The sequence below is a fragment of the Amblyomma mixtum genome, chromosome 3, assembly GCF_055824585.1.
Source record: "Amblyomma mixtum isolate Tamu chromosome 3, ASM5582458v1, whole genome shotgun sequence".
NCBI classification, from domain to species: Eukaryota; Metazoa; Arthropoda; class Arachnida; order Ixodida; family Ixodidae; genus Amblyomma; species Amblyomma mixtum.
In genome coordinates, this window is record NC_143014.1 from 108,728,630 (window position 1) to 108,751,269 (window position 22,640).

At 47.0% G+C, this 22,640-nt stretch overlaps 2 protein-coding genes and 1 long non-coding RNA gene across 8 annotated transcripts in view; 2 read left to right on the forward strand and 1 right to left on the reverse strand.

Annotated features, from left to right (window-relative positions):
* LOC149351317 (Golgi-associated plant pathogenesis-related protein 1-like) overlaps positions 1 to 22,640 on the reverse strand; it is a 49,496-nt gene that overhangs the window by 12,102 nt on the left and 14,754 nt on the right. Inside the window, exon 1 of one of the 6 annotated variants that reach the window (XM_089580641.1) lies at positions 8,807 to 8,953. The exons of 3 other annotated variants lie outside the window; for them this stretch is intronic. Coding sequence is in view for 1 of the 3 variants with exons in the window: in XM_089580640.1 (XP_089436766.1) it covers positions 7,199 to 7,214 (16 nt within the window). In the remaining 2 variants the exon portion in view is untranslated. Of the gene's footprint in view, positions 1 to 7,198; positions 7,995 to 8,802; positions 8,954 to 22,640 lie in introns of those variants that run through there. 2 more of the 6 variants (XM_089580644.1, XM_089580640.1) reach the window with 2 other exon arrangements.
* The window catches only part of LOC149351318 (uncharacterized), a 56,945-nt gene continuing 41,960 nt past the window's right edge, over positions 7,656 to 22,640 (forward strand). Inside the window, exon 1 of the long non-coding RNA XR_016290576.1 lies at positions 7,656 to 7,848. This is a non-coding gene — a long non-coding RNA (uncharacterized LOC149351318). The remainder of the gene's footprint in view (positions 7,849 to 22,640) is intronic.
* On the forward strand, positions 11,744 to 14,019 carry LOC149351319 (uncharacterized). Its single transcript, XM_089580637.1, has one exon. The coding sequence runs from the start codon at positions 12,715 to 12,717 to the stop codon at positions 13,939 to 13,941; it is 1,227 nt and encodes a 408-aa protein (XP_089436763.1). The 5' UTR covers positions 11,744 to 12,714; the 3' UTR covers positions 13,942 to 14,019.

Below are 22,640 nucleotides of genomic sequence, written 5' to 3' on the forward strand. Positions count from 1 at the left end.
TGTCTGAATAGCATATATTCGGCACTTCATTTGGTAACGGCGTGAAAATACAAAAAAAAAAAACATTCTACATTTAATAGCACGAAAACCCAACAACAGCTGCCTGCGCTCTAATATTAGCGCATTACCGAGTATGGTAATCATCTTTCGAGCTCTCGCCGAGTTTAGCGCATTACGAAGCAGAGCGTAAACACTAGGCAGGTTTTTGTCATTTGGTCAGCATTGCGGTTCATCGAGCTGATCTCATTATTTAATTTTAGGCTATTCTGTCATGCAACGCAGTTGGTACTTTACAAATATGAAAAAAAAAAGAATAGTTCACCGTAAGCCATAAAATTGACACCTGCGTTAGCTCGCGCACTTGAGAAGCCGCCTTAGCTGCGGGTTAGCGCCGCTCCTAAACTCCAGCTGAGCTCGCCTAGGCTGTTAGTGAGCCTATACACGTGGTTTCTCGCAAAGTCAGAACCTCGTTATGAAAATAAAAATAGAACATTATTAAGATTGGCCGCGATTATAGCACATTGCTCGATTGCCTGGAATACTGTGCAGTTTGACCCTATTAGCTGTAACCACGTATCACTCAGGTATGTGTATGACGTCGTACGGCGTCCGTATCAGCGTAGTACGTCAGACATATCTGACTGCCGTGCTTCAGTACAAGTGTGAAGCAAGGCTGTGACGAGCGGTGTCTATTTCCTGCAGCCGCGTCAGGTTGCGATTACGACGTCACGGGTGACTTGACCGCTAGGGTTGTATATATAAAGATCGTACATCACACCTGCAATATGGATGTTCTGCCACGTTCAAGCCCATACTCTTATCAATCAATGTGCTCTTCATGAAGGGGTTGCCTCGCCGTGTAGAAATATGGAACGGCGATTGCGCAAAGTACGAAAGAACAAATTGAATGCTGTGCGCTGAAAGCAAGGCTGTGCACAAAAGAGTGGAGAAAATAGAAGCAACCACGGGCATAAAATTGAGAGATTATGCCAGTAAAAGCCACGTGCAGCAATACAGCTTTTTTATATTATTGCCTCAGTAAATTTAGGGCTGTCTACTAACGTTTCTTTTTGTTTGTTTGTTTGTTTGTTTGTTTGTTGTTTGTTTGTTTGTTTGTTTGTTTGTTTGTTTGTTTGTTTGTTTGTTTGTTTGTTTGTTTGTTTGTTTGTTTGTTTGTTTGTTTGTTTGTTTGTTTGTTTGTTTGTTTGTTTGTTTGTTTGTCACAACAGACGCTTTCTTATTAGGCGCGAGTTTAAATAGAAAGCAAACTTTTTTTGACAAAAAATACGTAGCGAAGAACAAATGTTAAGTTGAAACACTGGACAATTAAGTTCCCGCTCGCAGGAACTAGTAATGACGCATCTATTAATCGCTAAATGCATGAGGTGCGAAGGCCGCAAGAGCAACTCAAGAAATCACGCCAGCTCACATGCTTAAACTGGCTGCAACTTACTCCTCCGCCAAAAGAATTTTGAAATATTGAAGCAGTTCTGCTAAGAAACAGAAATATTTCGCTCTATATGCTTTTGGCCCTCACAAATTTTATTAAATGTTGAGCGCCTCCCACGCGGGAAACAAGAGACAGGTTTTAGTTCGCTGCTTCACCGAAATTCAGACCGAAGAGCTGAACAAAATGGGCACGCAGCTCCGCGTCGAGACACAGCGCGGTTGAGCCAAAAGGTTCGCCGTTCACACACGGATTTAAAATCGACGCGGAAAGCATATGCTTAGCAGTCCAGCTAGCGTTCGCGACACTCGAACGTCTCATGAACGCAGACCCGACAGCTGAGTCGTCTTAATGCTTCAGTGGGCATTTCTTTCCAACTTCAGCGCAGATGATTACAAAGGCTACAATGAGGCGTTTTCTGAGCTCACTTCTACCTGTGTGTAAGTTTTAAAAGTGCTGGTAATAGTAACTTGAGCGTTTAAAAATAGGCGTATTGAGTTATAAGAGCGCTTTTTCGGCATAGCATTGTCAACGGTGTAGGACATCAGAACCCAGCTAAGACATGCTAACTGGCAGGCTGGTTAACTAATATTGAATAGTTAACTTTTTAACTATTACTGTTTGACTTTAAATATTGAGAGGTGTGTAGCCCACCGTAAGTAATAACCATACCAGTTTCTGGAATTCCGAATGGACAGTTACCCTCGGCGCTGTGGCCCAACAAACTTTGGGTATTTCGACGAGTTACGTGCACTGGAGAAGTTGCTTTGACTGCAAGTTACTCCAAAGCGCATGTATTGTGACGCGATGTAGCCAAAATTTATTGGGCCACAGCGCCGAGGGTAACCGCGTTTTCGGAATTCTAAAAACTGATATGAATGCTACTTACATCACGCCTTTCAATAATTAAGTAGCCTAACGGTAATGGTTAAACAGTTACCATTCAGTATTAGGTAACCATCCCGCTAGTTAGCACATCTTAGCTGTAGTCTGATGTACTACACCGCTGACAATGCTATGCCGAAAAATGCGGACTTATAAATCAGAAAGCCTATTTTGAAAATTGTGTAGTCTTCTGCGAAACACCCTATGCATGTATGCATGTATGCATGTATGCATGTATGCATGTATGCATGTATGTATGCATGTATGTATGTATGTATGTATGTATGTATGTATGTATGTATGTATGTATGTATGTATGTATGTATGTATGTATGTATGTATGTATGTATGTATGTATGTATGTATGTATGTATGTATGTATGTATGTATGTATGTATGTATGTATGTATGCATGTATGTATGTATGTATGTAGTTCCCACCGGCGGCATGCAGTTGTTTTTTCTTCTGCTTTTCTAATCAATTGTCTTTAAACAATAGCATATTCAGTAATATTCTCCTTTAATCAAAAACATAAAAATAAATGAATCTTTAAAATAAATCCCCTGTCATATTTGTGTGTGTGCGTGTGTTATAAAAGATGATGAGAAAAAAATTAACGCTCCGCTAAGTTTTATTTTCACAGGCCTGAGTCGTGATTACAATGACTTCTCGCACTGCAGTTATCGGTACGAACAGAAAAGAACCTTTCGCGGGTTGTTGTTACTGAAACTTCGCGCTGCACTTAAATACAATCGAGACATGAGGAATGCGTGTGATTGCTTGGGCATTCTGCTGATGCTGAGCGCGATATCTGGCCACATTTTTTTTACATGCCAAGCGCGCAACCAAAAGGCTTTCGCTGTCGGTTCTCAAAGAGCTTACCTTCGTTACATGGCTGTGAGCAACAATGTTCCAGTTCTTTGCATGCTTGTTTTCAGAAGCGTTCCTACTTTTATTGCCCTGGGATATCTAATTAAGCAGTCATATACTCAAATGCCTTTATGCTGAGAAAGGGTTCTCTTTTTCTTGCGTCACGACGCCCTCCGTCTTTCCTCTCTGACCTACGGGCTAACGCGAAGCAAGCTAGTCTAACTCATTCTTGTTTCACATATACGACGATCCTTCAGATAATACAGATCCAATGCACAAAAACTACACCCCAGACGTGAATGTCATCTTTGAAGATGCACTAAACGACCAAGGGGAGAGCTTCAGCGCCGGTATATAATGCCTCAATAATTAGCAGATAATGCATCAATCAACAATTAGCAGATAAACCCTCGACATCAATTAACAACCACCGGGCATGTGCTTGCGGTGCGGAATTGGGGAGGACAATGTACGGATATTAAATCGTTTCACAGGATTCACGCGACAAGCAAGAGAACGCAAAACAAAATTAACAGTTGGGAGGGGGAAGAGAGCCTCAGTCCGCGAGCCAACGTTTCGACGAGAGGACTGCGTCTTCGTCTGGACGAAGACAAGTCCTTTTGCCGAAACGTTGGCTAGTGGACTGGGGACTCCTAGCTGCCGTCCACTCTTCCTTTTGTCCTCTGTTGCCAAGAATCATATCTCCCTGCCTCCTCTCTACCGTGACAAGTAAGAGGTTAGAGATATCTATTACCAATATTCTTCCGAATGCGCCACATTATGGAATCAAGCTATGCAAGCCAAGTGGCTCTTCTATTTTACACACGCTGCGAACCCCACCTGCTTTATCGTTTGTTAACCTCTGGGCAAATACCCGCAGCCTCGGCCCGATACGGCACCGCCTGCCCATCCAAAAACATGCTTGTTTACGCCACTGAGTACATTCGAAACACAATGTGCTGTGTCTGCGTGTTTTTTCTAGTTGTCTGTTCTTAATGTTTCCGCCTCCCAACCATATCGAAATTTCGCTAAAGATCCGTCAATTCCGCATGTCGCCATACGTCTAGGGCACGAAAGAGATTGTACTGGCCGCGAGAGTTGCACTAATGTCTCAAAACCCCTTCAAAAACTGCTTAATGTGGATTTACCGTACATAATGTAGCCTTCCCCTTCATAGTGCCAACACGTGCCTAAACGTCGGTAACTGCAGTGTTTGTTTCCAGTCTATTAAAAATAATCATTAGAATGAAGATAAAGATAATGGAAGATATTGTCCAAATTATATACGCCTCATGCAGTTATTGAGGTTTGTCCTTTATGGACGTCCTCGCCATGCTGTTCGTCTCGTTTTATGTCAAACTGGGCCTTATAAATGCATGTCTGCAGCATCGGACAGGAGTGCGCAGTCCAGTGCATTCCACTTTCCACAGCAGAAACAGTTTAGTTTTCAGGCACGCTCCACAAAAACAGACAGAGAATAGCCTAAAATTTTGGTAATATTCGATTTTTCAATGAGTTCGTTACCATGGTAATAGATGCGAAGAATTATTTATTAAAGACTCTTGGAATAAAGCGTTGATGGGCCGTGGTACACTCAGCGGTACTTCTGTAAAATCGTTCGTATTATTGATCTCCACAACACAAAACGGTATTTTTGCGTATATGATTACAAAAAAAAAAAGTAGTCTGCTTAAAATTCTTGATGCATTCTTTTTCATGGCACAGAAGCAGCTGAGAGAGTGTTTTATTCAAGATTCTTGAAAAAATTCAGAGGGCACTTAAGACTGCTTACGGGATGTGAAGGCAAAATCATTAGTCTGTCATCGTGAGCGTTCGACCTCGACGCAGGTTGCGCACTGAGAAATGAAACGAAGACGCGCCTCCGAACGCTGATTCCACAAACGCTGAATCCAAAAAGGTCCGAGTGAAACACTCCGACACTCGGTTCGAATAGCTCTCGAGTGCTAGCCTCCAACCTAAGGGACGTATGCTATGTGCAACGAGAAATCGCACAATCCGCAGCGACGTACAAAGAATGGTTGCGTCACTATTTTGATACGAAAATTGGTTTTTGAGGAAAGGAAATTGCGCAGTAACTGTCTCACATCTCGATAGACATCTCAAGCACGCCTTAAGGGAAGAGGTAAAGAGTCTGGGGAGGCATACAATTGAAGGTGCATATGTCGGTTTGTTGGTTTATTGGGGTTTGACGTCCCAAAGCGACTTAGGCTATAATGGACGCCGTAGTGGAGGGTTCCGGAAATTTCGACCACCTGGGGTTCTTTAACGTGCACTGACATCGCACAGTACAAGGGTCTCTAGAATTTCGCCTTCGTCGAAATTCGGCCGCCGCGGCCGGGATCGAACCCGCGTCCTTCGGGTCAGCAGCAGAGCTCCGTAACCACTGCGCCACTGCGGCGGTCGAAGGTGCATATGTCGTCGGTTCGAATCCCTGTCGCAAACTAGCCTCCAACCTGACTAGAACATGGAAACTAAATGCAACGACAAATCGTATGGCACCACCCGGAACGCTGTACAACAAACGGTTGCTCACATTTTGGTATGAACGTAGTCGGGAAAACTGGCGCCACATTGACGTCGGCCAGTGGGTAGGGAAGGGGGGGGGGGCATATACCGGGCGTCTATTTTAAATGTTTACAGATCGTTATTTTATACCGTGCGAAAATACGTCGGTGCAGTCTGTGCAGGTTGATTGTACAGAAAGGCGCGCATTAAGTAAATGATAGAGCTCAGTGATTAAACGATTAATTACCTAAAGTTAACTAATCAACATTTTTACTTCTGCTTTCAAGGGTCAACATTATATTAAGAACTTGAAGGCTGTCTATATAGAAGCTGAGTCCAATTTTTAAACCTTCTTTATCGGCAGTTCATTTCGAAATATTTAACGTCAAAACTGCATTTCATTTAACTGCATTGCCGATAAAGAAACTTTAACAACTGGGCTCAGCTTCTAAGTAGACAGCCTTCAATTTCTTAATATAATGTTGGCCCTTGAAAGCAAAAGTAAAAAAGTTTATTAGTTAACTTTAGTTAGTAAATCGTTTAATCACTGAGCTCTATCACGTACATAATGTCCGCCTAGGTGTACAGTCCACCCACCAGACCGCACCGACGTATCTCTCACAGGGTTTAAAATAATCAACTGCAAACAGTTAAAAAAATCGAACGACAACGATTGTCTGAACTAGCGGTCTTCGGCTTGCTCTGTGCTTCCTACGGCCGCTTCCTACGGTCACCCTATTTTTCTTGCTATCGCTGGGATTTTCTGTATCATCTGCGAGCACACACACTAACACATCAACATACTGACACACGCCGCCGGCTTTTCTCGCAATGGGACCAGTAATGTTTTCGCATTAATAAAGTGTCAACAAGTTTATCGCCAACCAACACTGATACTTTTTCAATACCAATATGATGCCTGGCATACCGCGTTTGGCTCGGACTTGCTCTTAGCTTGCTGTACTGTAGACGTTTCCCCTCGAGCCGTCTGTCGAAAGGTGGTGTCCGCGAATTATTCGCAAAGCTCCGAGCGTAACGAACTCACGAAAAACTAAGGTCATGCAAAAAATGAGACAAGTTAAAATGAGGTGAGGTCGCCTAAACAGACCCTCCAATGATGAGGTTGAGATTGAATGACGTCAGCAAGATTGATTTGATGATGAAAAAGAAGAGACGTCTGGGCTAGTTGGTACGGTGACATAATGAATAAACGCTAAAGACGATGAAGTGAGGTTGTTGATGCTCAGGTAAATTTCCTACTTCTGTCGAATTAAATGACGGGGAAATATGAAAGTATCACGCACGCTATAACAAAACGTTGTTCCGGCTCCTTTCCGGTGGTAAGATTAAGCAGACATGTTCTCGCCATCTACGAGTCCCGATCGGGTAAAACGCCTGAACACAATATAAGGACTAGCCTCCTTTGTCTGCGCTGATAGGTGCGCTAAACTTAGGCTCTGGGTACATACCCGCCACTCGCTGCATTGTGACTGTGACACAGCGGTTGCTTCCGGGTTGGCTGCTTCACCCCGCCGACGGCTTCTCCTCGTGTACTGAGCCTTCGTCGACAGAGCTCTACGAAAGGAACCACGTCATCTGTGGTCCAAGTACGCGCCTACACTGTGTGCGAAGTTCCAGTTAGGTTCCTCGTTCTCAGCGAGGCATACTAATGAGCTGTGCACCATCTGGTCGGCACGGCGCACCGGTCAAGGTCGCCTACAGATGATCCGAGAGATAATCCACCTGAGCTCTTAACGATGCGGCTCTTTATTATAATTCTTACGTCATTCGGACCAGTTGAAGATTCAAAAGAACACCTGGAAGATTTCCAAGCACGGCAATTGTTTCCCAACTAGGAGTCCGTTTTATTTCACGGTTGATGCGAGATGCACGTACGCGGAGCACAATGCTGGGCCTCCCTGGAAATGTCGCAAGCCATCGCAGCGTGCTGCCGCGCTTCGTGTCACGCACCCTCACGTGACCCACCATCATTCGCGCTGGCTTGCTGCGCATGAGAAAACAGTCTGTGCCCAAGGTCTTTGGGCGAGGATTGCGAAGTCTCCTATCTGCTGTTAAGCGACGAAATGGAGTGACATGAACGTCAGCGCAGAATTAACCGGTGAGCTCCAACCGGAAACATAAAACGAACAAATGAGTGCAGTGTAACCATGCTGTTTCTGAGATCGACCTGTCATCCACTGGTAAAACAATATTCAGCGAAATATAGCCATCCAGCTTTCATGCAGATCAGTGTGCCTTTAAATTTTTTTCCAGCGCATCCCACCTACAGTTTAAAGGCCTTCCAGACCAACTGAAGGAAAACATGCCTCAGTTGCCCAAACAGAGGATGAATGAAAACCTGCAGCGTCGTTTTGTTGGCTGGTGCGCAAGTCCGCCGCAGATATGTCTAATAACTCGGTGTCGAACTAAGTTGAACAGCAGCTCCTTTAATCGGAGTTATCCATGAAATTAATCATAGACTTTCATACTAATAAGTTGTAGTATGAAACTCTATGAAATGGACCCACACAACTGAATTGGGCTGCAGAAGGAGCGCGCTGCATTGGACTTTTTTTGGACTTGCGTTATGCACCAGTCTATAGATGTCAAAGTGTACTCCCGCACGGAAGGCGCAAGAATGGTGGAGGGGGGAGGGCGGACACGCTCCCCCCCACCTCCCTCGGTCCCGCTCATTCGGGGAGCTAGAAATTTTTGTCGAAAAAAAAATGGTAGCCTCACATTTTTTGTTTCTGCGAATAAACCTAACAAATACATGTGGCATAGGGAACCCCCATCCCCCTGCCATTCTCCTTTAACAGCACCTTATAATATATGCTCTTAAATCCACGCCTGACAATTGCATACAACGAATACTGCATGCACTTGCGCCGATGCGTATCCAACTCGCTCTTAACAGCAATAATGAAAAATTAGCAACACCTCAGCGCTTTTCCGGCCGCGACGGCTCAGTGAGCCAACTAATGAAATCTGTGCCACGGGGCATGGCACTTCCGATTGCGCAACAAAACGCCGCATGCATTGTGCGCTTCCTCAAGGACTGAGAGCGGCTTACGTGCCTTGGCAGCTAAAAGGGGCGACGATTTCCCAGCGGCTCGTCTTCTCGCGTGTCGCAGCGAGCGGTCGTCGTCGGCCAGGGAGGGCGGGTGTGCTTCCGCGATGTTCGGGCGCTGCGCGCGGTCTCGAATCTCGGCGGTGTTCCGAGGCGGCAGATGTTTTTCAAGTGCGCAACGTCGTCACGTGGCCAGCCTGGACGACCCCTCGACACAAAGCTTTTGTGCCCCGGTGGCCATCAAATTGACGGCACGTATAGTGTCAACTCCGCTTTGTATGGCGTTCCTATGGGCGTCTGTGTAGCCAGCGCTGCCGCTGGGCCACCGCGAGACATGAGCCGACAAGCGCGGACTCTCTATCTTTAAATTTTCCAGCGTTTTTCGCTGCCAAGTTCTGAGCAAAAGCACAGACGCTAAATATGTGGCGTTTCTCTTCAACAAGACGTGAAAAAGGCTATCCTCATTATGAAACCTAAACTGGCCCGCTTGCTGAGTGCAGTCCTTCTAACAGGTTTCGTTTTTGTTTATTCTTTTCTTCATTTGTGGTCTTTCTCGTTTCTTTGTGTATGCGTTCATTCGTTCGTTTCCTTTTTTTTTTTTTTTTGTAGTGCATAGCATTCTTGGGTTAACGTACATCGAACAGCGAAGATGGTGCGTAGGCAAAAGTTTAGGCACCAAACGTGTCTGCGAGACGCGGACTGTACAAACACTGAATGCAAAATATAACATAAAATGCTCTCTGCTCCTTCGAGCTCGAAACCCTCATGGGTGGGCCACAACATGCATACGTTGCCAAGAAGGGTCCGTACAATATACGTCGGCTATTTGTGGGTACTGCCATGACAGCGGCTACATCCGCGGGTGAGTTATTCCGTACAAATGCGGACATGCTATAGGCTGCACTGGTCTCGAAGTGTGGGCAGCCGCTCAAGGGCATCACTCAACGGGAATCGCCGCTGAAAGAATGCCACAAAAGCGTATTGCTGCTCACTTATAAACTCCGCAGAAAACAATACATAAAAGAGCAGACGACGCTTCTTCTCCGTCCGTGCACCACTACAGCTTGAATCTCTTTCGTAAGAGGATGTTCCAAAATATATATATGCACACCGTTTTCATGTTCAGCAGCACGCGCCTCATTCGAAATGCGTGTCGACGACAGTATCGCGCGACTTTACATGGTACACCACGAAGCTGTTCACGAAACTATGGCTCTGTTTCCAATTGCTTTCGGGACTATGCCACGGTAAGTATTGCTTCTCTGCTAAAAACTATCGCGGCGGAGCCTTTCGGAATGTTCCAGGAAAATTCGGCTTCATGTCTGGCCTCAGGTTTGCCGCGGTTTCCGGGCGATGCTCGCTTCAGTTTGGCGGGAATTAATCGGAGCTAAAAGCATTTCATGGAGAAAAAAAAAAGACGTCATAACCTCTGATTTCAGCTCTGCAGTTCTCCTTGCAACCTCGTAACGGCAATCGGACGAAGAATGTAAAATATAAGAACGCTGCTGGAAGTGTGCCCAACTGATTCACATACACCACAAGTTTATCGCATCATAGAGCCTGTGATATACGAATGCTGTTCAATGGGTTTTTCCCCCCGGGCTCTCCCCTTTCATAAGAGCATAACACCTTCGATAGTGTTCTCACCAGCGGCGACACACATTCGCCACCGGTGGACTCTCTGTACACGATGTCGTATAGAATAATGACGGCGGCTGTTTTCCTTAGCCCAGCTTACGGTTCGCTCATATAGTGCAATCGGAAGTCAGGCTGTTTTTCAAGCTGAAGGAACATTTGAAGGGTACGCTATTCGCCTCCGATCATCGATGCAATGTGGCATCAGTGTTGTCAACCCTCATTCGTCTGCCATGACGAGTACGGACCAGTGAGTGGGCCGGTGGCGGAAGTGCAACGTGATTGGCGGGATCTGTATCAGAACATCTGACACTTTATCTGAAAGCAGCGTTAATAAAGCTGCTTCAGCCTAGGAGGACTCGCATAAAGAGCCCCATTCCATCACATTAAAGCTACCCTCTCACTCGCTCTCCACCGCGGGGGAATGTGACGCAGTACGTCTTCCTCCGTCTAACGGAGCTGCTCGTGATAAAAGCTCACGCTTCGAGCGCGCGGCATGCCCCGACAATTTCTCCTCCAATTGAGGCTCCAAACCGCGAGTCCTGGCGCGTGCCTGCCGCGCACTTTCCGCGACAGCGCAGGCACGCGCCGCAACAACAGCGGCCACCTGTCAGACGCGGGCCAGGCGGCCTGCGTCGGCGGAAGAGAGGCGCGCGCTCGGAGATGAGACTTGCGCGCCTTTCGAGTGCTAGTTCAGCCTGCCGGTCGCACGCAGACTGCTCTCCCCAGAGGGTGAGGCAGACGTTAGTCTTCTATCGGCCTCAACCTATAATCTGTCCCTTCAGTGTCAGACGACTGGGAATGGTACAGGAGCCATCCAGATAATTTCCGTACCGTGTCGTCTTGAGCGACACTTTCATTTTTAACAGGACTAGGCACGCTGCCTCGGTGTCCATAACATTTCAGCAGCTGCTGCCCATGAGTTCCCGCTTGCGCTCACCGGCGGCGGAGGTCGCATATTAGTGCGGGTCTGATGCGAAAACGACACTATACTGCGATTTTGGTGAATGTCACTTTTTATGCGCTAGCACTGCACAAGCGTCCCTGAAAATATGCCCCACCACACAACAGTTAAAGACTTCCTGCGATGAAAATTAATCAAAGGCTCTCCAACGCAGAGAGCATCGCAGTTACGTTAAGGCTTGGAAACTTGCGCATACATCAACTTTTCTTATTTGAGTTTTCTACAAGTGCCCAGAATGGCCCTGCAGTGAGGCTTAGTGGTTCAGCCACGCAAGGTTCGACAAAAGAGCGCGAAAGCGACTATCCTAACTACAAAACTGCGATATCAGTTTGATTCATATGGCATTCAAATTAACTCCTTTGAAAGGATGATTAGCTTCAATATGCGCGCGGTTCCGAAATCTTAAATGCTACGTGCGGAGCTGGCCCCTTGCATGGAGGCTGTCATGCTTGTTACGCACAAGGAAGATGCTTAGTGAACGGTTGTGATCTCGCACTGGAATTAACCGAGCCACTTTACTCCTCGGTACAGCCACAGTATAAGAATACTGTTCACATCTGCTTCGCAGGCGCCATCTCCTGTTGCCAGAGGAACACAAGGCTCTAACCATTCATATCAACTGCCGATGCTTCTTGACGTGATAGGCAGGGCACCAAACTCCTATGCATGTGAAGGCTTCTGTGTTTTCATAGTTTATTTTAGAGCAAATTCGGATGGTGTTTTTTTTTTTTTCGATGCTTAATTCGGACGTTATCGAAGTTTCCATAGTACTATGCACAATACTCGGAGTTTGTCTGGTTGTATTTATTCACTTGCAAGCTTCAAGCAACAGTCCTCTCATTTAGAAATATTGGTTTGGTTTGGTTTTGTGGGGTTTAACGTCCCAAAGCGACTAAGGCTATGAGAGACGCCGTAGTGAAGGGCTCCGGTAATTTCGACCACCTGGGGTTCTTCAACGTGCACTGACATCGCACAGTACACGGGCCTCTAGAATTTCTCCTCCAAAGAAATTCTAGCCGCCGCGGCCGGGATCGAACCCGCGTCTTTCGGGTCAGCAGCCGAGCACCATAGCCACTGAGCCACCGCGGCGGCTCGTTTAGAAATATGTAATGCCTTTAAAGCAGCTGCGATAAACAACAAGCGGCAAGATAATTTCGTGGCTTTTACCGACTGCAGCTGTAATATTGTTACGCCCAGTGGTTTATTAAGACTGGGACGGGGGATCGAAAAACAGCTGGGTCCGCTTGCCGAGCACGCGACGCCACCAACTTCGTTCTCCTCATCTTCGGCTTATCCAGCAACGCCGACCACGCAGAATGGGTATTGCCTTTTCATGGACGTCACACTTCCCTGACGGCGACGCTTCGAGGTCTGTGCCCACCAATTCGTGGCAGCATTACCGGGAGCCACGGTCATTCGCGGGTTCATCTAGCGACGACGTCGATGAATGGCTCACCCACTACCTACGGGTGAGTCGCTACAACAAGTGGAACTCCTCCGCCCGGCTTGCGAACGTCGTGTTTTCACTAACCGACACGGCCCTAACATGGTTTGACAACCACGAGGATTCCCTCACGACTTGGGACCGCTTTGTAGAGGAGCTGAAGAAGTGTTTCGGTGATTCAGTCGTAAAGAAGAAGCGGGCTGAACAAACACTTGCGCAAAGGGCTCAGCTCCCCGGTGAAACATGCACAAAGTATATTGAGGAAATCGTGAAGCTATGCAAGGTCGTCTCTCCTGCCATGACAGAGGAAGACAAAGTTGGCCATTTAATTAAAGGATTCGCCGAAGACGTCTACAATTTTTTGATCGGAAAAGAAAGTCTCGAGTCCGTGTCTGACGTCATCAAGCACTGCCGGACGTTCGAGACGTTGAAAATGCGTCGCATCACACCGAAATTTGGACGTTTGGCCGGGGTGACGACGGTGGCAGCTGTAGACACACCATCGTCATGTAATCTGGCTTCCACAATCCGCCAGATCGTTCGCGAAGAGTTAACCAGGTCACTGGAACTCACTCGAAATTCATCAGAGCTCCCTCCTGTGTATCTCACGCGTCCTACTCCGCCATCCGACGTTAACACAGCGGACTTTGAGGATCACCGTGTACCCCGAGGGCTGCGGCCGAACAACACACCGCGATTGCCCCCGGAGCAACGGTCCGGCTTTTACCAGCCTGTGCCGGCCACATACGACGAGAACTTTCGGCCCAGTCCTTCGTATGGTGACTACTTGCCGGCGCAGCCTGCTCCCGGTCCCTCTCTTGTGTGTTACCGCTGTGGTCAACCCGGACACATCTCCCGATTTTGTCCCCGCCGACAACCATCCCGTTACGGCTCCTCGACCTATCCTCGGCGTCCGGATTACCAACGCGGTCCTTCTCGATACCCGTCCTGCCCGCCTGATTCCGGCAATTCATGGCCTGCACAAATGCGGAATCATTCGCCGGCATCTGATAGAAGTGTGACGCCGCCTCCAGCCTTCCGTACACGTCGATCTCCATCACCCCGACGCCGCTCCTCCTCGCCTCCGCCGGAAAACTAGTCGCCGCGACCGATGGGGGTGAGGTCGCTGGAAGTCTGCCGCCGGAAGTGATACCCCTGCCTGTAGTTATGTTACAGAACAAAGTACATGTGCTAGTGGATGGTGTACCTGTGATGGCTTTAGTGGATACCGGTGCTACTGTTTCGGTTATGAGTGCTGCGTTTAAGTGCCTCCTAGGAAGAAAATTTTTGTTTCGATGGGACAAAAATGTCCAGTTTTGTGGCGTGAGTGGTGAACCGTTGCCAGCAGTTGGACTGTGTAGTGTTAAGGTTTGTTTGGGTGGTGAAGTCTTCAGCACGGAAATGGTGGTGCTCAGCCGGTCGACGCACGACGTTATTCTTGGCCTAGACTTTTTGCAAATGTGTGGCGCTAACGTCGACTGTCACACAGGTGAGCTCAACGTCGGCAAATGTTCCACCACTGATCTTCTAGAAGGCTCGTGCAGTGGAGAGAGAGTGTTTTGTGTTGCCCGAGATACTGTCGTGCCTCCTTCTTCGGCTGTGTGCGTACCGGTTTCCTGCCCCGATACCGCTCTCGACGTGTTTGATGCGGCTGTGGAACCGAACCACTTGAACTGCATGAAGAACATCTTGGTTCCTCATGCCATGGTTTCCGTCATCAACGGAAGAACTGAACTGTGGACAGTGAACAGTTCGATGGAATCTGTTGTTCTGCCTGAAGGCCTGAAGCTTGCGTCATGGAGCCAATGCACGCCGGTATCCGTTGCCTTGGTTACCGACGCCTTGGGCGCAGCAGCACCAGAGTTTTACGACGAGTCGCAGTTGCTCCGAATGATCGACAACTCGCTTTCCACGCATGAGCGCCGTGCACTGTTGACCATCCTCCAGCGATACTCCACTGTGTTTGACTTTTTGCAGCCCGGCGGCCAATCTTCCATCCCCTCGTCTCGAACCCTGCACAGGGTTGACACTGGTACGTCACATCCGATCCGCCAAAAGCCCTACCGAGTGTCACCGTCTGAACGCAAGGTAATCAATGACCAAGTGCAGGAGATGCTAACCAAAGGCGTTATACAAGAGTCCTCAAGTCCCTGGGCTGCTCCAGTAATTCTTGTTCGGAAGAAAGATGGATCATGGCGTTTTTGCGTGTATTACCGTCGTCTGGATGCCGTCACAATATATACAAATGTGTTTTTCAATATTTACGCCCACAATCGCAACACGTTCCTTTCAGTCCAGGCATGAAATATCGCAGCGCCCTCTCGGCGGTCGCACTGGTTACAAGAATAGCCAGCAGATTCAGTGCGCGACGTGAACGGGCGAGCCAGCCTGGCATACATCTGTTAAAACGGTGCTGGTACAGCGACTTCGCACGCACCGAACAAAAGCTGGATAGTGCCACAACTCTGCTGCAGGACGAGGAACAGCGTAATTTCTTGCAGAATGAGAGCAAACAATGGATTGTATGCCTAAGAATATCCGAGATAAAGCCGTCTTCACGTTCATATTTATGATTTTTCGCACAGTACAATGATTCGCGGCATACTGCAGTTCGCCTGCAATGTTTCATTCTGCAGTGCTGATTCTATTCTCAGCCACAGGATTGTAGTACTGCCGAAAGGTAGAGAGTTCTTCACCTCTTAAGCGCATGGCCGTCCCTAGCACACCGATCTCTAAGAGCATCTGCTCTAAAGAGGACCATTAACGGATTAGTCCCAGAAGGGATATATGTACAGTGGCGATCAATATGAAGGTGATCGCTCGAGCGGCGACCGAGGCAAGGAGCAGCGCCACGTGACGTCATCACCTTCCGTGGCGAGGGGAACATCAGAGTAGCTTCCCTCTCTCTTTTCGCTGTTCCTTGAGCTGCTGTCACTCCCTTCTAGCAAGTCGCAAATTTCGTTGTTGTTTTTTTTTTTACGCGTCAGCAGACAGATACGCATGTGTCGTAACCTGTGTATACTGTTAGACCGGACGGTGTGTTAAAACCGTGCCACGCGAAGACGCTGTCTTAAAGATTCGTCACCCTTCGTGAGATAACCTTCAAACTCATTCATTATCGGCCACGATATGAGGCAACGACGCGGACACATGGTTTCCATGAAAGAGAACAAACACAGAAAAAAGGTGGCGAGGTAGTCATAGGGGTGACGGTTGTAGCCCGGAAGAGCCTGCGAGGGAAAGAAGGCAATGCAATTTTTATCGTCGCAGTTCCGATATCGGCCGCTATGCAGCTTGAAAGGCCCGCCGGTCGATGCTCGCGCGATCACCTTCAAATTGATCGCGACTGTACATGGTTCTTGGGTGAAGCACTGCGATTATTGGGCGTAAAAACGAAAGTCCTTGAGCCGAGGTGGAATAATGAAGGACCGCACGTAATATTTTTAGCCCTGTTCTATTAACCTTTGTCGCACAGTTTACCGTAACATGCTACGCACTGTGATGTTCACCACAAAATTCACCCCAAAATCAGAGGAAAGCCACTGGAATTTCTTGTCCAGACTCCCAAAAAAAAATAATTTTTTTCAGATGATTTCTAATCGAGAAAAATTTTACCTCCGAGTGTTTTCCAGATTTATCCCAGAACGCAGGACCCTGTACATGCGTTATAATAATAATAGAGATTTATTCATCAAAACGATGAAAAGGGCCGAGGAAAAAAGCCAGCAAGGCTTGACGAGCCCTCGGCCCCTTCACATACAAAGGCATCAGGGGAACAAAGAATACATATTGTGCAACAGTATCACAATAACAAAAATAGTACTACAAACTTTTGATGCAAACATTGAATAAAAAGGAAAAATGAAAAGATTATAAAACCAGACTAATTTTTGAAACACAGGAAATGTTTACAAAGGTCACGGATCGGCGTACTAATTATGTACTAATTTGCTCGGTCAGCTAACTGCCCCCTTTTGAGGCAAACACACAGCTGTGCACGAAATTCGCTCGACACCAATCAGTCAGATGTGCTGAGTTACACTCTAGTCGTATGTCTCATGCAGTAGTAAAAGATAGTACCTAACACCTGCTGTAACCAGTCGTGACTGAAACGAGTAATTGCTTACGCGAGGAAGCGACGCTAGGGACTGAGAATAATGTTTATGTATAACGATTTTATGGCGGCACTAGGCTCAACAGACTGCAAAATGGTTTTACATCCGCCCGGTGGACTCACGTTGCAAAACATGGCGGCACTGTTGTGATGAATAACGAAAATAGAGACAGTATTAACACGCTCACTGCGTTGTGGGTCACCGGTGGGTCTCGTCATATATTTAAGCTCTGCGGCCACGAATACTGGGTCACATGATGAAGCTACGGACCAGATCAAATTGTGAGGCCTAAGAAGGAGGACCTCGAAATCAAATCTGTTCTACGGCTTCAGCGCGTGGCCGGTGTTCGCGGCCGCGTGCAGAGCATGAATAAATGACGAGTCCCAGCGGTGACCCATGACGCAGCGGTGACCCAACGTTTCTCCACGGGGAGCAGCGCCCCCTAGTCTCCAACCGTTTGCACTAAAGATTTCGGACAAATGCTTCAATTTTAGGACGTTATCATTGTAAAGCGCTGTGGAGCTGAGCTAGTTGGCTTCGTAGCCAGTAGTGAAGCACTTCGTCTCAGTAACCTAAAACAGTCATGTCCCAACAGAAGTCGTTGGCTGTCTTACCCCTTTTCATGAGCAGAGCTGAAAACGCGCAAACTTTTTCAATGCAGCCGATCACTGCTCGTTTGTACATATTTATATTTCAAGTTTTATGTGCATGAACAAATGCACATTTGAACATTGCGAAATAAGAAGAAATATCAACAAGAAATATAAAATTGAATATGCAAGTAAAACATGGAATGAATGAATGAATGAATGAATGAATGAATGAATGAATGAATGAATGAATGAATGAATGAATGAATGAATGAATGAATGAATGAATGAATGAATGAATGAATGACAAAACATACTCGAACTCTTGGCCGCCACCCCACTCAAAAAAAAAAGTTATGAAACGTTTTCTTAAATAGCCTGATTTGTACCCGAATTTGAGAACAAGAAACACGGCCCCCGAATGCTACTCCCCAAATTCTGAAAAAAAAAGAAGACCCGGAAACGAAGCTCCCTAGATCGCATACGCCACTTCTGCTTCTGACAGAGTATAAAGCCGCGGCCAACGACTATATATATGAAGGAGCGTCTTCTTTGCGCGCCGCCCAGTGGCCTGAAGAATATTCTAAGCACGTCGTCTCGCAGCAGGTCTTTCTGCCTTTCAGTTCGCCTCATTACTTTTCATAGCTCCTTTAACCGTGGCTCTTTTAAGGCCCGATAAAAAGAAAGTGATCTGTGATAACGACGCTTAAGCAGTACCCGTTCTTTTGCAGACGGCCTTCTGTGTGAAAAAGAAGTTTATGGTTTATGGCTTGTGGATGTTTATGGTTTATGGCTTGTGGATGTGCCATTACAAAGAGGTGAAGAAGAAGAAGAAGAAGAAGAAGATGGCTTGTGGTTTGTGGTTTATGTGGGTTTAACATCCCAAAGCGGCTAAGGCTATGAGGGACGCCGCAGTGAAGGGCTCCGGAAATTTCGACCACCTGGGGTTCTTTAACGTGCACTGACATCGCACAGTACACGGGCCTCTAGAATTTCGCCTCCATCGACATTCGACCGCCGCAGCCGGGATCGAACCCACGTCAATCGGGTCAGCAGCCGAGCGCCATAACCACTGAGCCACCGCGGCGGCTCAAAGCAAATGCAACGACTGCAAAATCACAATGCGAGCCAGCCAGCGCTGGTCATCCGCATAACCACTGGTTTATTCGCCGTTAATTTCCTCCTCTTGATTTACGCTAGAACTTAACCAGCTCAAATTTGTTCTGCAACCAACGCTGCCCTTTTTCCTGACACTGGCTACCCTTAACCCCTTGTTTGCGCTGTTGCTGAAGGTATGCTTAGGAAGAAAAGAGTGGGACTCGAGAAGAAAGACCGCAGAAAAGTAGCTGCAATCCCGTACGCACATCAGACATCACATAATCTGAAAAAAAATCGGAAAGCAAAAAGGCGTTCAAGTTGTGTTCTCTGCACCGTTAAAATTATCAGTTTTATGCCAGAAAATAAATCCATTCGCAAGTACGGAGAGCCCTTGCGGTATTAATCATCAAAACCGCTTCGTCAGTTCTCACAAAGGTGTTGTATATCGCGTGCCTTTGTCGTGAGGCCGCGAATGTATCGAACAGACAGGCAGATGTGTTAACACAAAATTGAGAGAACACAATAACAACGTAAATGAAGGAAACCAGGGTCAGCTCAGCCTGCACTGTCAAAACTGCGGTAAAAACTGTGGACGCCAGCGTCGAAAAAAGCCATGCGTGCCAGTATTTGATCAATGCACGATGAATAGTAACCATAATGATCAAGTAGTTAGGGAAATAATCGAGGCGGTGAAGATAGCGCGTGCGGGGGATAAGTGTGTGAGCAAGCCATCGGTCGTTTTGACGCAGAAGGAACTCAGATTTTTAGATGGTAGGAATTAGGTTCCTGGTGCTATGCTGTGACATCATGACGAGTGTTGTTTCCCCTTTGCTCTTTCTCCTTTTCTCGGATTTCACTCTGACACCCTTTCTAATTTGCACTCTCTCACTGCTCCTGTGGATAGCTGTGATAGTTGTGCAGCACCTGCAGATGTTTCCTAGCGTATTTACTTAGGCTACCTGTACGCCCTGATTACACAGTGTGTGCACGACTGCTGATATTTCAACATAATCAACTGCCTCAAACAGGGTGCTTCAAACGGGATAAGATGGTGACGGCTGGCGGAGGACAGGGCATATTGGAGATCAGTGGGAGAGGCATTTACCCTGCAGCATCCGTATCCTGGATAACGTATACGTCGACGGCAACGACGACGATGATCACGATCTCATTCCAGGCACGTAGCCAGGATTTTTTTCGGGAGGAGCCCAGGGTAAAGTTTTCTGGCTGGCAAATGTGCGTGTGTGTGTGTGGGGGGGGGGGGGGTGCTTAAATTGAATTGGGGAGGTGGGGAGGAAACTTGGCCTCCTTAGGCCACCCCTTAACTGCGTGCTTGTCTCATGTTTAGTTGGCGCTTGAGCGGCGCTGCCTTACGCCCGTCATTTTATTCTAACAAATCGCGCAGAACGCATTTACGCTCTTGCCTTGCATTTTCCTCCCTCCCCACTGTAATGCCGTACAGGCGCTGTGGGTACACTGATCAATTAATAATTAACTAATTAATTAACTAATTAAGTAATTAATTAATAAACACTGAGTGATGATCACATGTGAAGCGACCTACTCTCTCGTTAGTGCTCGTTCGTTTGGACTTTTGGATCTCAAGCGTCCTCACCTGTCTGGCTCGCCTGGGAGCATCCATGGTTGCACCTTTTGTGTTTCTCTTTCTATCACCTCCAATTTGGCTGAATTGCCTTGCGTTTCGTGCGGCACTCAGTTAGAGAAAGAGGGTTAAAACCTTTTAACGGCGAGCACCCGCTAGCGCCTCCGCTTTCGTCGGTGCTTACGTGCGGCGCCATTGTTTTCGGTTGCGAGGCTGAACGTATGTATCATTGACCTATTTTAGCCAGTTGTCACGAAATCGACACATACCGAGTGCTCGCGTCGAAAACGGAACTGGAACATCCGACGCTTATACGTCGCGGGTTTACATTGTCCTCTGAGAGCTGGCATGCAGCCAGGGAATATGGTGTCAGCGATGTTTTCGTGTATTAAGAAATACTAGGGACCTAGACTGCCCTTCTGCCGAAAAGTTCCAAAGACACCTGTGCGTAAACACGAAGTGCAGCTTCCTTATCTTATTTTTCGCGCCACTTGAAAAACTGAGCAGCGCTGCTCGGGAACACGGGTAATGGAAACGCCTTAAAACAAGCGTTTTTTTTTTCTTGCAGCCTGCTGTACCTTTTTCATGATTTAATATTTCGGTCAGGGCTAGTTGGTTCATTTCCGACGGTAACAGACGAAAAATAGCTCAGCTAAACGACGACAACCAAAACACACACAAGGCAAAGAGGCACAGGTTGTGTGGGCCTCTGTTCTCATTTAACCGAGCTGTTTATCGTCTGTTCGTTTCAATATGTGTCGACAAATGCCTTTTACTGCAACAATTTCATCGCAGCATCTTTATCGCTTCTTCAGCATAGTGAGTGGAAGATGCCGGTGCAATTAAATTATATTTGCATGCAGTATGCCAAATTCTGCTTAGAAGAGGCTAACGCCTGCAGAAGTCGGACTGAAAGTTTGCACAGTGGCGTCGCTGAAATAGTTCAGCGCAAGAAATTCGGTGCGATCGTTTCTTCGCCATATTCACCTGTTTTCACTGAACGAAAAGCCCTGATCGTCGTTATTTTTAAGCGCGCGTGCGTGCGTGTATCTCTTCCTCGTCCACTCCATTGACACCATGTGATTAGAGGTGTGCGAGTAGTACTCTTCCAAAACCGACTCGAATAGGTTTAGGTTAGGTTAATAGCGGTTTAACGTCTCAAAGTGACTAAGGCTATGAGGAACGCCCGAGTAAAGGGCTCCGGAAATTTGCATCGCACAGTACACGGGCCTCCAGAATTTCGCCTCCATCGAAATTCAACCGCCGTGGCCGGGGTCGAAGCCGCGTCTTTCGGGTCAGCAGCCGAGCACCATAACCACTGAGTAACAGCGGTGGCTGACTCGAATACAAATAGGCTAGCTTTGCTACCGACTCGAATACGAATAGGCTATATAGCTTTGCTACTGAATCGAATACGAATTGTGCATAGTAGAAAACCGAATCGACAACGAATAGAATATTTGCGAGATTACTCGCTAGTTGCGCGAATATTCGTACAAAACTAATATTCGTCTGAAACAGCGAAGTGTCAGCGGCAACGCTATAAGTCAGTCAGTTAAAGCTGGAACGGTACAAAAACAAACCCTGATCTCCACTAGGGAAACGTAACATGAAAACAGCATATCAACTCCTTGAATATCGTCTCGTGCGCGTAGGACGATGACCTTTTGGTACATATATATGACGACAGCGAAGAAAATAGCGAGAAATCTGAATGGATGAGAGCGACGAGTGTTTGAGCGATGGCCTCCGATATCGGGCGTGGATGCAGGAATCGCTAAGCCTAGCTAGGCCTTGTCGCGTCGTCCAAGCTTCTTGAAGGTCGTATGTGTTGATAATTGCGAATGCCGCCACACGAATGGGCAGCATTGTCGCGCTGAACCGGTTCTTCCGCAAAAAGAGCTCGCGGCAGCATGCTGTGCGGAGTCAGGGTTGACACTTTTTGAAAAAGTCTTAAAAAAAAAAAGCACGGCGTGTCCTATTCGAACTTCGTGACAATTATTCAAAAATGATTCGAAAACTTTACAACTGATTCAGTTCGTTCCGAATAATTTTCAATATGCACTATTTGATTCGTTTATCGTATCGAATAGAAGGATATTCGATTCACTATTCGAAAATTTTTAATATTCGCACGCCCCTAGATGATATATCACAAAAGCTAGTTAACTATAGTTAGAATAAGAACTTTGACAATAATTGGGCACTAGTAAAGAAGCTAATCACTGTACTAAGCACTCCGAGCTTCCTGCTTTACAACACAGTTACTGTAGTGGGACAAAGATAAATACAATTAGAAGCCCCAGCCTGCATGTGCCACCAAGTATAACGTATTTGGTTTTCTCCCACAGCAGCGAAGAGGAGGCTACTGTTCCGTCTCTCCCTTTAAATT

What these genes read in the sequence shown, in the direction of transcription:
- LOC149351319 (XM_089580637.1), top strand. Translation starts at nt 12,715, where the DNA reads ATGGGTATTGCCTTTTCATGGACGTCACACTTCCCTGACGGCGACGCT.